A 14550-nucleotide genomic window follows, 5' to 3' on the forward strand; every position below is an offset into this window, starting at 1 on the left:
TCCATCCCGTTCAAGGAGTGCGCATCCCACCGGGCGCCGGAGGCTCGAGCCTCACAGGATGGCAGTGGAGTGAAAAGCCTGCCACAGAGCATAGGTAGAGTGGAGGGAAATGGCCGCGCCTCCCTGGGGACCCGCCGTGGCACTCACCGGGCCCTCTTCACGCCGCTGAGGTCATGCCGATCACCGTCCGATGCCCGGTTGTGCACAGGATGCTCCCGCTGCCACCTTCTTCCGCTCAGCGCCCTTCTGACAGGCTGAGGGAAGCCAAGCCGGAGCACAAGATGGCGGCTCCTCCATTCACCTCCCCTCTTCGTCCGATGCCCGGCTGTGCACAGGATGCTCCCGCCGCCACCCACTTCCGCCCAGCGTCCTTCTGATAGGCTGAGGGAAGCCGAGCCGGAGCATAAGATGGCGGCTCCTCCATTCCCCTCCCCTTTCTACTGCTCCGTCTGAAGAGGTTGGTGCGCGGGGTGGGCGGGGCATGGGTGGTGAGCGGCTGTGTGGCTCTCGCGAGAGTTCCTGGAAAAGCGCGGGAGAGAAAAAATAGCGAGCCGAGGGCGCGTAGTTAAGGCGGGACTGGATGGAGACGGAGTGAGAGGGAAGCTGGAGTAGATGCAACAGCACAGTTAATGCAGTGAGTAACCGGCTGGGAGGGAGGGAGGGGCATGAGGGGGCCTTGAACTGGGTGGGTGGGAGGGAGGGAGGGGGGTTTCAAACTCAGAAGGAAGGAAGGGAGGGAGGGAGGTCTGGAACTCAGAAGGAAGGGAAGAAGGGAGGGAGGGGGGTCTGGAACTCAGAAGGAAGGAAAGCAAGGGAGGGGGGTCTGGAACTCGGAAGGAAGGGAGGAGGGAGGGGGTCTGGAACAAGGGAGGGGGGTCTGGAGGGAGACAGGGAGAGAGGGAGTGAGGGGGGTATTACCTTGCTAGTGCCCGCTTCATTGCCTACCGAAACGGGCCTTTTATACTAGTATATAATAAAACGCACCTCCAACGTTCTGAAGCTGACTGCATGGCTGAGGCATTCCTGCTCTCTGTATCCGTCTCCTGAATTGACATTATGTACTTCCGGGTTCATCACAAGCAGAAGTGACCAACCACACGAGGTTTCTCGGCTTCAGAATGTTGGAGGTTCATTCTGTTAAATAGGATTGGTCAGTTCCTTGAAGCACAGCCAGAGCTCAGCGTTCTGCACAGTAACGCTCAGACACCAGAGAGAGAGGGGGGGGGGGGCTGACACCAGAGAGAGGGAGGGAGGGGGGGCCTGACACCATAGAGGGGGGGGGGAGGTATCTCTGTCATACATACACTCTCTTTCTTTCTCACAGTCAATGTCTTTCTCTCTCTCACTCTCACACACTGTCTCTCACACACTCTATGTCTCACACTGTATCACATTCACTCTCTATGTGTCACACAGTCACTCACACACTCTCTTGGTCTCATACACTCAGTCTCACAGAGAGTCTGTGTCTCACACACACTCTCTCTCGCACACATTGTATCTGTGTGAAACACACTCTCTCTCACACTGTGTCTCACATACGCACTTGCACACACTCTCATTCTCACACACACACACTCTCTCTCTCACACACACACACTCGCAGATTCACTCGCTCTCTCACACACAGTCACTCTCACATACACTCTCTCAAACATACACACTCCGAGGAAAACCTTGCTAGCGCCCGTTTCATTTGTGTCAGCAACGGGCCTTTTTTACTAGTATGTTCATAAATGCCAAAATTACACCAAAATGCTATTCTGTAAAAACCCGCTTAACTAAGGGGCCCTTTTACTAAAGGGTTGCTGCTCGGCAACCTGAAACTACAGCCGGCCCAGTGCAGCCACTGAAAGTTGTCCCACCATTTCCGGTTCTGTGGAAATTTTGTCTGTAATAGCACGGCACTAAACCAGTGGTAGGCACAGCCCGGTTACCGCTGGGTTACTGCAGGAGCCCTTAACAACACCTCAGTGGGTGGCATTAAGTGCGCCCCCTCCCCCTGCATGGCCACACGATAAATGCAATTTTATCGCATGGCCATGTAAAGTTTTGGCCTTTTTTACCCGCTGTAGTAAAAAGGACCCTGGTGCGTGGCAAGAACGGTGACTGCCACTACTGCAGGGCCCTTTTTGCCGCAGCTTGGTAAAAGGGCCCCTTAGTATGCATTTCCAAGGGGATGTGCACATGAGCTGAGCTAGGGCAGGGCTCAAACTTACGCACATAACTTGCAGCATATTGTAAGTTAACATTCACATGTATATTTAGGTGTGAGCATTTGAATATCCTCTGTAGTGTGTATATACCTTATGCTAGAACGTAGACATATACACTCCTTTATAGAATAGGATCCTACTGGTGCACTGCTATTGAATTGTCCTGCTACTGTCTACACTAATTTAATGATACTGAAAGAATATGCTCCAGATTTATTTGTAAGTCTGAGTTTAATCATTTGCATGTAGTTCTACGAGTGCTTCTTATTATTTTATTGTGAACTATTTCTTTAGTCCAAGTGCATTAGAGCTGCCACCTTGAAAATGCCTTTTGGCTGGTCTGGCATTGATAAGCCAATTTTGCTTAGACATATGGGGGCCAATAGTCAGCCGGTGGGAGGCAACCCACTGTCACGTTCATGACTGTTTCCTTGTCTGTGCTCACCTCGCTCCCTGGTGGCCAGAACCGGTGGCTGCTATGAACTGTCACCCGTTCCAGACTTCAGCCGAGTCTGGTCCGGATCTTCCGGGCTGCCAGACTTGCTTCTCTTGTTTGTGCCTGAACAGCACCCGTAGCTGCCTTGTAATTCCTGCAGCTGAACTTCAGCAGCTGATGGGCTTTGTTAACCTGCTGGAAACTTCTGTGTTTGCCTTTGCATCGTCTAAGGTCCCTGGTTTGTTGGTGCTTTGTGGCACTTCTGCCTAGTCTGGTTTCTTGTATAGTTCCTGGTCTGATTCTAGTTAGTCTGTGTGTAGTTTAGCTTAGGTTTATTGCTTATTTCTTAGTCTTGTTTCTGGTTAATATTCTTGGTCTAGTTTCTGTTTGTCTGTGTCTCTTGCTTAGTGTGCAGCTTTCAGTCCTGTCTCTTGTCTGTCAGTATCAGTATTTGTACCCTGTTTCAGTGGCTGCTTGGCAGCTTTCAGTTCCTGTCCTTTAGCTTGTTCCATTTCCTGCTTTGTGTAGTATTGTCTGTCTGTGAGTCCTAGCCTAGCTTCCTGCCTTGCTGTCCATGTATATTCCTTTCCCCTCTGACCCTCAGTCTCTGTTCAGCCTAGTTGGTATCCAGTTCCTGCCCTGTCTGGTAAGTCCTGCCGGCCCCTGCACCCAGGGGCTCAACTCCTGAGGAACGGTGGTCAAGTGCAGGTGAATTCTAGCTGTCCCTGTCAGAGTTCTGCCTTGTCTCTGGTGTGGGATGGTTTTACCTGCCACTGCTGCTCTGCGGCAGTGGCCCAAAGGCTCACGAACCTAGTTTCTGCTTTGAAAATGTGACACCCACATAGGTGCCGTGGACCCCGATATTCAGTGCCGGGCAGTTTCCGGCTACTGGCATTGAATATCTGGGGGGTGGGGGTCGGGTTTGGCTGGCGCTAACTTAACCAGCTAAGCGAATATGCAGCACAAGCTTTTTAAGGTAATAGTGGGCAAACATTGAACTGCTATTTATACAATCTGATTTGCCTACTAAATTTAGCTAGTCAGTGCTGAATATTGCCGGTCATTGCACAATAGTGGAGGAGTGGCCTAGTGGTTAGAGCTCTGGTCTTGCAATCCAGAGGTGGATAGTTCAAATCCCACTGCTGCTCTTTGTGATCTTGGGTAAGTCACTTAACCCTCCATTGCCTCAGGTACAAACTTAGATTGTGAGCCCTCCTGGGACAGAGAAATATCCAGAGTACCTGATTGTAACTCACCTTGAGCTACTACTGAAAAAGGTGTGAGCAAAAATCTAAATATAACTGGTTAAGCTTTTGGCGCTGACCATGAATATTCAGTGGAGATAACTGGTTATCTCACACTGAATATTCGCAGTTAGGCACTGAAATGCTATTTAACCAGTCAAAGGCTGTTTCTGGACGGTTAAATAACATTGAATATTGGAGAGATGGTCTGTATTACATATAGATTACAAAGCTTGGGGTGTAACGAGAACAATGGTAACAACGTTGAACTTTGTGCATCTGTGTGGAGAAGTTTCTTTGGCACAGTTTATATTTCTTACCTTTAGTCCCTTCAGTAGGAGCTGGCTTCATAAATGTAGTTATGAGGTTGATTGATATATCTAATAGGAAGCTAGCTCAAAGATTTTCATAGACATAAATGATTTATATATTCAAGAAATATTGGGTAGTATACCTTATTGTGGGCTAGTACATACTACTTTTAGTTAGAAATTGAACATGTTCCTTGCTGATTTCATTGGGGACCACATTTTTCAGCATCTAAACCTCTTGTGTTTTGTGCCTGGAGCACATGTATCTAATTGGAATCTTAAGTAGGAATGGGCAGCCCAAAAGTTTTCATTTCACTTGTTTTTCTTACGTCATTTCTTAGCATTGTTCATTTTGTTTGATTAGTCTTTATTTTTGTTTTGGGGGCAATGTTGTTAAGAGTGCTCTGTCTTTCCAAAGAGTGCACACTATTATTGGCAAATGAAAAAATACACAGAAAAAGAGTAGTGTAGTCAGCAAAGCTCTTCCATAAAGAGAACAGGAGGTTGACTGATTGAGAAGATGAAACTTTATTCTTCAAGAGACCCGACATGGCACATGTTTTGGCACCTGCCTCAGGGGTCTAAAAACAATAACAAATGACAAATATATATAGTATGCAAAGGGTTAAAAATAATATACAAATAAAACATTAAGGGCCCTGTTTACTAAGGTGCGCTAGCGTTTTTAGCACGTGCAAATCTTTAGCACTCTGGCATGCCTTAGTAAACAGGACCCAAAATAAATAGTTGCAAAACTCCATGATAGAAATAACAATAAATGAAAAATATTAAGAGAACATTTATCAAAACGAGACTATGAATACTAAAAGTCAGGAGAAGAGTATAAAAGTGCATGAAATAAACACAAACAGGAAAAGGAAAGGCCAAAAAATGCACCTGTCTGAAAAGTCTCAAAAGAATGTGACATATGGAGGGGCATAATTGAATGGAAACGCCTATCTCCATGGGCGTTTATCTCCGAGAACGGGTCCGTGAAGGGGCGGGCTGAACCGTATTTTCGAAAAAATGGACGTTTTTGAGCTGGGCGGTTTTTTTAGCGATAATGGAAACTAAAAATGCCCAGCTCAAAAACGTCCTAATCCGAGCCATTTGGTCGTGGGAGGGGCCAGGATTGGTAGTACACTCGCCCCCCTGATATGCCAGGACACCAACTGGGCACCCTAGGTCAGTGCGGTGGACTTCAGAAAAAGCTCCCACATGCATAGCTCCCTTACCACGGGTGCTGTGCTCCCAACCCCCCTCCCCCAAAACCCACTACCCACAAATGTACAACACTACCATAGCTTTGAGGGGTGAAGGGGCACCTACATGTGGGTACAGTGGGTTTTGGAGCACTCCCATTTACCAGCACAAGTGTTACAGTTGGGGGGGGGGGGGTATGGGCCTGGGGCCACCTGGCTGAAGTGCACTGCGGTATCCACTAAAAGTGCTCCAGGGACCTGCATACATGCAGGCCTCTAGGACTTATTGCTGCTGTATAACATTGGCACACCAGTTGACACCTGAAGACTAATCTCTCCGAAAATGTCCTTTATTGGAATAATCGCGTTTACTCACAGTTAACTGCAAATCAGAGGTTGTGCCCCTCTGGCAACGAGTCTCCCTGGTACTGAGATGAGCAAGAGCTGGCAGAATGCTGTACAATGCCCTCTTTCAGCCACATTCAAGGTAAGAACTAAGTTCTCTAATGTGGCTAACACAGGAAAGGGAACTAAAACTGGCTTACAAAAATGGCCACTACCGCATGGACTACAACAGGAAACACAACAGGGCACTGACCCAGTAGGCAGGGGGAAAAGCACCATAGGAGAAGAGCCTACCAACTACCAACATCGTGAGACTGTAACACAAGGTAATGAAATCACGGAGCCCAATACCCTACACCCACCACAATGCAATGCTGATGTGACCCTGTACTGCACCCGAGAGCCTCATCTGACCCAGGGAAAGGCTGTGACAGGATCAAACACATTCTGCTGTCATGGAGGTGGGTACGGCATTTGAGGCTGGCATACAGGCTGGAAAAAAAGTTTGTAAAGTGGGGTTTTTTTGGTGGGAGGGGGTTAGTGACCACTGGGGGAGTCCAGGGAGGTCATCCCCGATTCCCTCCAGTGGTCATCTGGGCAGTTGGGGCACTTTTTTGGGACTTGTTTGTGAAAAAAAAGGGTCCAAAAAAAGTGACCTCGAATCGCGGTCAAAACGCCTTTTTTTTTCGATTATCAGCTAAAGACGCCCATCTCTCTTTGGCTGATAACTACGCCCCAGTTCCGCCTCCACCACGCCTCCGACACGCCCCCATCAACTTTATTCGTTTCAGTGACGGAGTGCAGTTGGAAACGCCCAAAATCGGCTTTCGATTATACCGATTTGGGCGCCTTTGCGAGATAAACGTCTATCTCCCGATTTAGGTCGCACTATAGGCGTTTTTCTCTTTCGAAAATAAGCTGGACAGTGGTCAAATGAAACAATGTCTGTAAAAGGACACAGAATAGCATGAGTCTAAACACCGGTATTCAATGTGCACACCCAATTATAATATGTGTATGTATACGCCATTTAGCAGTAGCGATTCTAAAGAATATGACTAGAGAATGAAAGTGCTACAATGTTGAAAACTGTAGCATTTGTGCCAAAATTAAAACCGCATCCACGATCAAAAAAAGTAAGTAAAAACCTGACTGGCAAGTGGATACACCAGGTCTGACTTGAGAAACACTGGGCTACACCAAGAGAATAATGCTGCATATTTCAGTATGGGGATAATATTATATAACAGGGTGCCATGGGTTGGCGCCTACATAGGCCCTATTTTATAAAGAAAACTAGGCACCTGTATTTATACAATACTAGGGTAAGTTGCCTAGTTGCCCGATGTGCACTTAAATTGCAGAAACAGACCATTCAGATTTTTCTGTGAAGATGGTTTTTACAAGAAATCTAAGCACCAGATTTCAATGACTTCAGCCTAGAGAGCTTTGAAATTATAGAAACCTGATTTTAGGTTTCAGAAAAAAGGGGGTTCTCTTACTAATGCATGCTAAAATATAGGCCCTGCGGGAAATTCTATATATGTCATTTTAAAATTCAGCGTTGTAAAGCTACACGGTTAGCGTGATTCTATAAATTATGCCTAAAGTTAGGTGTACTTTATAGAACAGGCTCACTCGCCATTCTTTAACCCACCCATTTAGGCCATCTAAAACCAGGCCTAAATTGCTGCACCTAAGTTAGGCATAGATTGGGTGTATTCTATAATAGTACTCATAGTTTCTTGAGATGCCCACAACCCACCCATTCCATGCCCATGACCCCTTTTTATTTATTTATTTGTTACATTTGTACCCCACATTTTCCCACCTATTTGCAGGCTCAATGTGGCTTACATAGTACCGTAGAGATGTTTGCCAGTTTGGTTGATAACAAATACAAGGTTATGTTGTAATCAGATGAGGTAGGTATGGATCAGGCGTCATGGGGTCGAAGGGAATGAAGATTAGAAATTGTCCAGTACGATCATTAGTTATGCTGTGTTGCTGGGTGTGGGGATTTATGTTGGATTGATGGGTTAGGCCTTTTTGAAGAGGTGAGTTTTTAGCGATTTCCTGAAGTTTAAGTGGTCGCGGATTGTTCTCACCGCATTTGGGAGTCCATTCCATAGTTGTGTGCTTATATATAGGAGAAGCTGGATGCGTAAGTTGTTTTGTATCTTAGACCTTTACAGTTTGGGTAGTGTAGGTTTAGGTATGATCGTGATGATCCGATTCTGTTTCTGGTTGGTAGATCTATGAGGTCTGTCATGTATCCTGGGACCACGCCGTAGATGATTTTGTGGACTAAAGTGCAGATTTTGAAGATGATCCGTTCTTTGATTGGGAGCCAGTGCAGCTTTTATCGTAGGGGTTTAGCACTTTCGAATCGTGTTTTACCATATATTAGTCTGGCTGCTGTATTTTGGGTGGTCTGGAGTTATTTTGTGAGTTGTACTTTACATCCCTCATAGATTCCGTTGCAGTATTCTGCATGGCTTAGGACCATGGATTGTATTAGCTTTCGGAAAGTTTCCCTCGGGAAGAAAGGTTTTATACGTTTGAGTTTCCACATTGCATAGAGCATTTTCTTTATTACGGTATTTACTTGGTTCTCGAGGGTAAGGTTGCGGTCGATTGTGACGCCGAGTATTTTTAGGCTGTCTGAAGTAGGGAGTGTGTGTCCTGGGGTGCTTATGGTTGCGGGTTTGTAATTGTTATGTTGAGATGAGAGGATGAGGCAGTGAGTTTTTTCAGTGTTCAGTTTCAATTGGAATGAGTTTGCCCAAGAGTTTATGATGTTCAGGCCATCATTTATTTCATTGGTTATTTCTGATAAGTCATGTCTGAAGGGAATGTAGATTGTAACGTCATCTGCCTAGATGAATGGGTTTAGACCTCAATTGGACAAGGACTGTGCCAGTGGGATCATCATCATGTTGAAGAGTATTGGGGATAATGGTGATCCTTGAGGTACTCCGCAGGCTGCTTTCCGTGGTGGTGATATATTTGAGTTTGATTTTACTTGGTATGTTCTGGTGGTTAGAAAGTCCTTGATCCAGTTAAGTACGTTTCCATCAATCCCGAAGTGGCCAAGGAGTCTCAGTAATATGTTGTGGTTTGCCATGTTGAATGTGCTCGACATGCCGAATTGGAGGAGAAGTATGCTTTTACCTATGGCTATTTCCTGCTTGAATTTTTCCAGGAGAGTGACTAGGACAGTTTCAGTGCTATTGTGGGAGCGGAATCCTGATTATGAGTCGTGTAGTATTGAGAACTTGTCCATGTAATCCATAAGCTGTTTGGTCACCAACCTTTCCATCAATTTTACTACTTTAAATGTAATGACTTTAAGCATTAGAATGTACGTGCACCGCGCTATAGAATGTCTAGAAAGTTGTATGTGTAAATTTTAATTAAAGCCAATTGGTGCTGCTAATTGCTCGTTAACATCCAACTATTGGCACTGATTGGCTTGTTAATTAAGCTGTGCATGCAATTTGGCCATGTGGCTAAATTAGTGTGTACAACTTAAGGCACCACATATAGAATTTGGGGTTAGCGAATTGTAACATGGTACTTTCCCACATGGTAAGTCCATATTTAAGGCACCAGCATTTTAAGGTTTTTCTTCTTTTTATTGCAGGTCCCACGCAAATTTTTCGAATATTGCACATGACTTGCAAAAACTTAATGCAGGGACACTTACTGCCACCTATTTAGGAGGTGCTAAGTGCTCCTGCATTAACCCTGTGTTATCCAGTTAGCGTGTACTAATGTGAATGTGCTAGCTGGATAACGCTTCTACACTCATTCCTTACCATGACATACCCCCTCCCAAAAAAACTGCAAAACAAAAGTGTGATTGGCGTGAGTTGACAGGCAAATAACCATAACATGCTTTTAACACATTTTGTGGTAAGCTTTTTTTCCCATCTTAAGCATGTATTAGCACTTAACGCGATTTAATAAAAGAGCTCCAATGTTTGCAGATCTGTTTCTTTGCACAATTTTGTAATGGTGCATTCTTTTCAGAATAAAAGACAATGCTCTGCAGGTTCTGAAAGGGAAAACTTTCACAGAAGAATTTTGTGAAAAAACCTCGTTTAGAAAACACAGCAAGAATTTTGTAATAGTTTAGGACATGTGGAGGGGCATAATTGAAAGGGACGCCCAAGTTTTGCTGAGTGGAGGGGCGGGAAAACCAATATTATCGAAACAAGATGGACGTCCATCTTTCGTTTCGATAATATGTTCGGGGATGCCCAAATCTTGAAATTTAGGTCGTCCTTAGAGATGGTTGTCCCTAGACTTGGTCATTTCTGATTTTCGGCGATACTGGAAACTAAGGACGCCCATCTCAGAAACGACCAAATGCAAGCCCTTTGGTCTTGGGAGGAGCCAGCATTCATAGTTCACTGGTCCCCCTGACATGCCAGGACACCAACTGGGCACCCTAGGGGCAATGCAGTGGACTTCAGAAATTGCTCCCAGGAGCATAGCTCCCTTATCTTGTGTGCTGAGCCCCCCAAAACTCACTACCCACCACTGTATACCACTACCATAGCCCTTACAGATGAAGGGGGGCACCTAGATGTGGGCACAGTGGATTTGTGCAGCGTTTTGGAGGGCTCACATTTACCACCACAAGTGTAAAAGGTAAGGGGGGGGATGGGCCTGGGTCCACCTGCCTGAAGTGCACTGCACCCACTAAAACTGCTCCAGGGACCTGCATACTGCTGTGATGGACCTCAGTATAACATTTGAGGCTGGCACAAAATATTTTTAAAGATGGTTTTTTGAGTGTGGGAGGGTGACCACTGGGGGAGTAAGGGGAGGTGATCCCCGATTCTCTCCGGTGGTCATCTGGTTAGTTCGGGCACCTTTTTGTGCCTTGGTCCTAAGAAAAACAGGACCAGGTAAAGAAGTCCAAGTGCCTGTCAGGGACACCCTTTTTTTTCCATTATGGGTCGAGGACACCCATGTGTTATGCACGCCCAAGTCCCGCCTTCGCTAAGCCTCCAACACCCCCCCGTGAACTTTGGTCTTCCCCGCAACGGAAAGCAGTTGGGGACATCCAAAATCGGCTTTCAATTATGTCGATTTGGTGACCCTGTGAGAAGGACGCCCGTCTTCCGATTTGTGTCAAAAGATGGGCGTCCTTCTCTTTTGAAAATAAGCCTGATATTCTACACAATTAGCAGGGTTTTGTTTGGCTTTACAATTGGATTTATTTTTTTCAGTGTGTTTTGTACCCTTCAGAAGATGTATGATATCCTGGGGGAAAATGTGCTTTTTCAGAATTTTCAAGCAAACGTAGATTTTTAGGGCCCTGTTTACTAAGTTATAGGCGCATTAGAGTTTTTAGCGCACGTTAACCATGTATGCGCGTTAACAGTGTATGTTCCTACAATATCCTAATAGGCGCCTACACAATTAGCACGCACGCTAATTGTAGGTGCGTTAAAAACGCTAATTCGCCTTAGTAAACAGGCCCATAGAACACTATTACTCTAGTTTTGCCTAATCGTTTAATCATGCTTGGAATATTTAATAGAAACTGCAGAATTGTTAAGGAATTTTACCATTCTGGAATTTAATCTTTGTAGATTTTTTGAATCCGTGCAAAAATTCTCTGAGAATGTGTATGTGAGCTTTCAAAATTATAGTTGTCCCTGCACTACTTTGGTATTTAGATGCAGTAGTTTTCATTCCTGTTTGTTCAAGAAAAGATATCAAGCTATTCAAATAACACATTATTCTCTAGGAGCATTACAGTTACTTGAATATTGCACACATTCTGTTGCTAATCTTGTATTCTTTTTTTCAATTAGTGCTTATAACAAGATATGGGTGGATGCCCAAGAAGCTCTTGATCATCTGCTCAAGCAAGAGATAACAACAAAGCCCCCACGTCCAGAGAAAGATCATTTTGTTGCATTTCAGACATTAGGCACATTCTATGTAAAATATGTCCAGATCTTCCGGAACTTAGAGTCTGCCTATGACCAGATAGTGCATCCACAGAAGCGGCAGGTGATACGGCAGGTGCTTGATGGGGTAATGGGACGCATTCTGGAGCTGAAACATGAAATGGTGGAATTAGAGTTTTCTGAGTTTCATTACCTGGATGACATTCTGCAGGATTTCAAGCTGAGCCCTGTAAGTATACACCTCTTACTTGGTAAGAGAAGATTATGGAATATGATGATAGATAAAAATAGATCTCTGACTTTGTTCTTATCTCATATTTTCTTGAATGTGGGTTTTGTTGCTTCAACCTGTTATATTGGGAGACAGTTTCATGTATCTACTGATCCTTTTTTTTTATTTTTTTACTTTTCAATCCAGCAATTTCCTGTTAGTATTTTCAGAATTTTGATATTTTTGTGCTTTCAGCTCATTTAAAACTGGGCTTGCTGTTGCAAAATGACTTAGATCTTATGCCTCAGGGTTGTTATTGTCAAAAAATATTTCTCCAAGAGCAATCAGGATACTTTGTCAATAGAGATTGGTGATGTCAAATGAAGACCCAGACGGAGAGAGATAAACAAAGCTTTATAACATCAAAGACCCAGATGGAGAGAGGTAAACACAGCTTTTCAGATTATCCCCCTGCACATGTGCATGTTTCATTTGTATTCCTCTCATCACTCAATTTCAGCGTTGAGCATTGATACAGAAAAACAAACCAAAGAAATTAAATCAGTTACAAGATGGTATAATGGAATCAAATTTATTAGTGACCCAACATGGGTCATATTTTAGCTTAATGACTACCCCAGGGGTTATAAGGTGATAGGATCCGACAGACAATGTTTCCCTCGGTATCTATATCACATAGAATACAATGTTCAAAAGGGGTCAAACTCTCTTGCATTTGATCACAAAAAGTACCGCGCAGGTGCTCCCATTTGGGAGTGTGTGACAGTCTCCTAAGATACAGCTACTGATACATTTCAGGCAGCTCAGTCCCACCTAACAATAGAAAATGTACTTGAGGACTGGTCTACAAAACTCTTGCGGCTAGTGAACCACTTTACGTTCTGAGATACCTCACCCCTCACATTCAAACTCGTGCTCTAAGATCATCACAACTTAACCTCCTCTTTATTCATTCACACAGAGAAATCTCTCATGAACACAGCAGACACTTAATGTTTGCCTTCCAAGGGCCCAAGCTATGGAACGCCTTGCCATCTCATTTCCATCAAATCACCTCACTATCACTCTTTCAAATAGAACTTTTTTCTTCTCCTATACTTTGTTTTTTAAGTTGTGTGCCACCTAGATGGTTTATTCTGTTAGGCGGGATAGAAAGTTCTTAAACTTGAAACTTGACTGCAGGATGCAGGAAAGTGTGAACACTGATGTATTGGTACCTTACACCAGCCTTAAATGTATTGATTTTAGTGCAAAGGTAGATTGACCCTGTCATGGAAACCATGCAGCTACTGGAGGGTATGGATATGATGGTAATAGAGGACCTCAAATGTGATGCAAGCCATACCAATGTCAGTATTGAGGAGGAAGCCCTATGGAAGCAGAATTCAACATCAAGGTCTAGATCCCAATAGGCAAAGGATAACCATACAGAGGTTGTGCAGTACAGATTTACATTTTCCCTGTTCAGTATTATTTTGACATATAGTCTAAAGAGTCTTGGGGTCAGGTCTCTGGGTAAGCAGATTCTTATGAAGAGGAAGGATCCATTAGTCTTCCCTCTGACTCCTTTCCATCATAAGAAAGGAGAAAGTCACCTACAAAGGAATTACCCTTTATGGATTTTGTTAAGGAAATGGCAAGAGACTGTTGTAATTCAGTTAAAGGGCAGAGATGTTGGACATTCTCTTATTTCTTGACCCCCAAAAGATGGTGTTAGTGCCTATTGATAAAATCCTTAAAGAGGTACAGGTGACACTACAAGAGATATCCAGCTTGGTATATTCTGTCAACAATAAGGCATACTCTATGAATCATACATCAGGAATCAACCCTCACTCCCAGCCCTTAAACAGGCTTCAAAAACCCATATTTTCTCTATTTGTTTTCGTTAATTGTATGTATGTTTTTTAAATTGCCTTTGTACCTCTCTTCTATCTTCTTTTTATGTATCATGATTTTATAAACCACTTAGTTACCTATCCGCCTTATTTTTGAAAGAGAAAGACGCTCATATTTCGACCCAAATCGGGAGATGGGCGTCTTTCTCCCGTGGGCGCCCAAATCGGTATAATCGAAAGCCGATTTTGGGCGTCTTCAACTGCACTCTGTCGCGGAAATGGCCAAAGTTGATGGGGGCGTGTCGGAGGCATGGTGAAGGCGGGACTGGGGCGTGGTTATCGGCCGAGGAGAGATGGGTGGCTTTCGCCAATAATGGAAATAAATAGCCGTTTTTAGCGAGAATTTAGTTCATTTTTTTTGGACCCTTTTTTTTCACAAACAAGTCCCAAAAAAGTGCCCTAAATGACCATATGACCACCGGAGGGAATCAGGGATGACCTCCCCTGACTCCCTCAGTGGTGACTAACCCCCTCTCACAAAAAAAAAACAACTTTAAAAACTTTTTTTCCCAGCCTGTATGCCAGCCTCAAATATCATACCCAGCTCCATCACAGCAGTATGCAGGTCCCTGGAGCAGTTGTTAGTGGGTGCAGTGGACTTCACCCAGGTGGACCCAGGCCCATCCCCCCCCTACCTGTTACACTTGTGCTGGTTAATGCTGAGCCCTCCAAAACCCCCCAAAACCCACTGTACCCACATGTAGGTGCCCCCCTTCACCCCTTAGGGCTATGG

General features: G+C 44.5%; 1 protein-coding gene across 1 annotated transcript in view; it reads left to right on the top strand.

The window, feature by feature from the left end:
* The window catches only part of IQCA1 (IQ motif containing with AAA domain 1), an 827164-nt gene that overhangs the window by 13555 nt on the left and 799059 nt on the right, over positions 1-14550 (top strand). Inside the window, exon 2 of the mRNA XM_030209164.1 lies at positions 11589-11916. Within this exon, the coding sequence (XP_030065024.1) occupies positions 11589-11916 (328 nt within the window). The remainder of the gene's footprint in view (positions 1-11588; positions 11917-14550) is intronic.

This window comes from Microcaecilia unicolor, chromosome 7 (assembly GCF_901765095.1).
Source record: "Microcaecilia unicolor chromosome 7, aMicUni1.1, whole genome shotgun sequence".
NCBI lineage: Eukaryota > Metazoa > Chordata > Amphibia > Gymnophiona > Siphonopidae > Microcaecilia > Microcaecilia unicolor.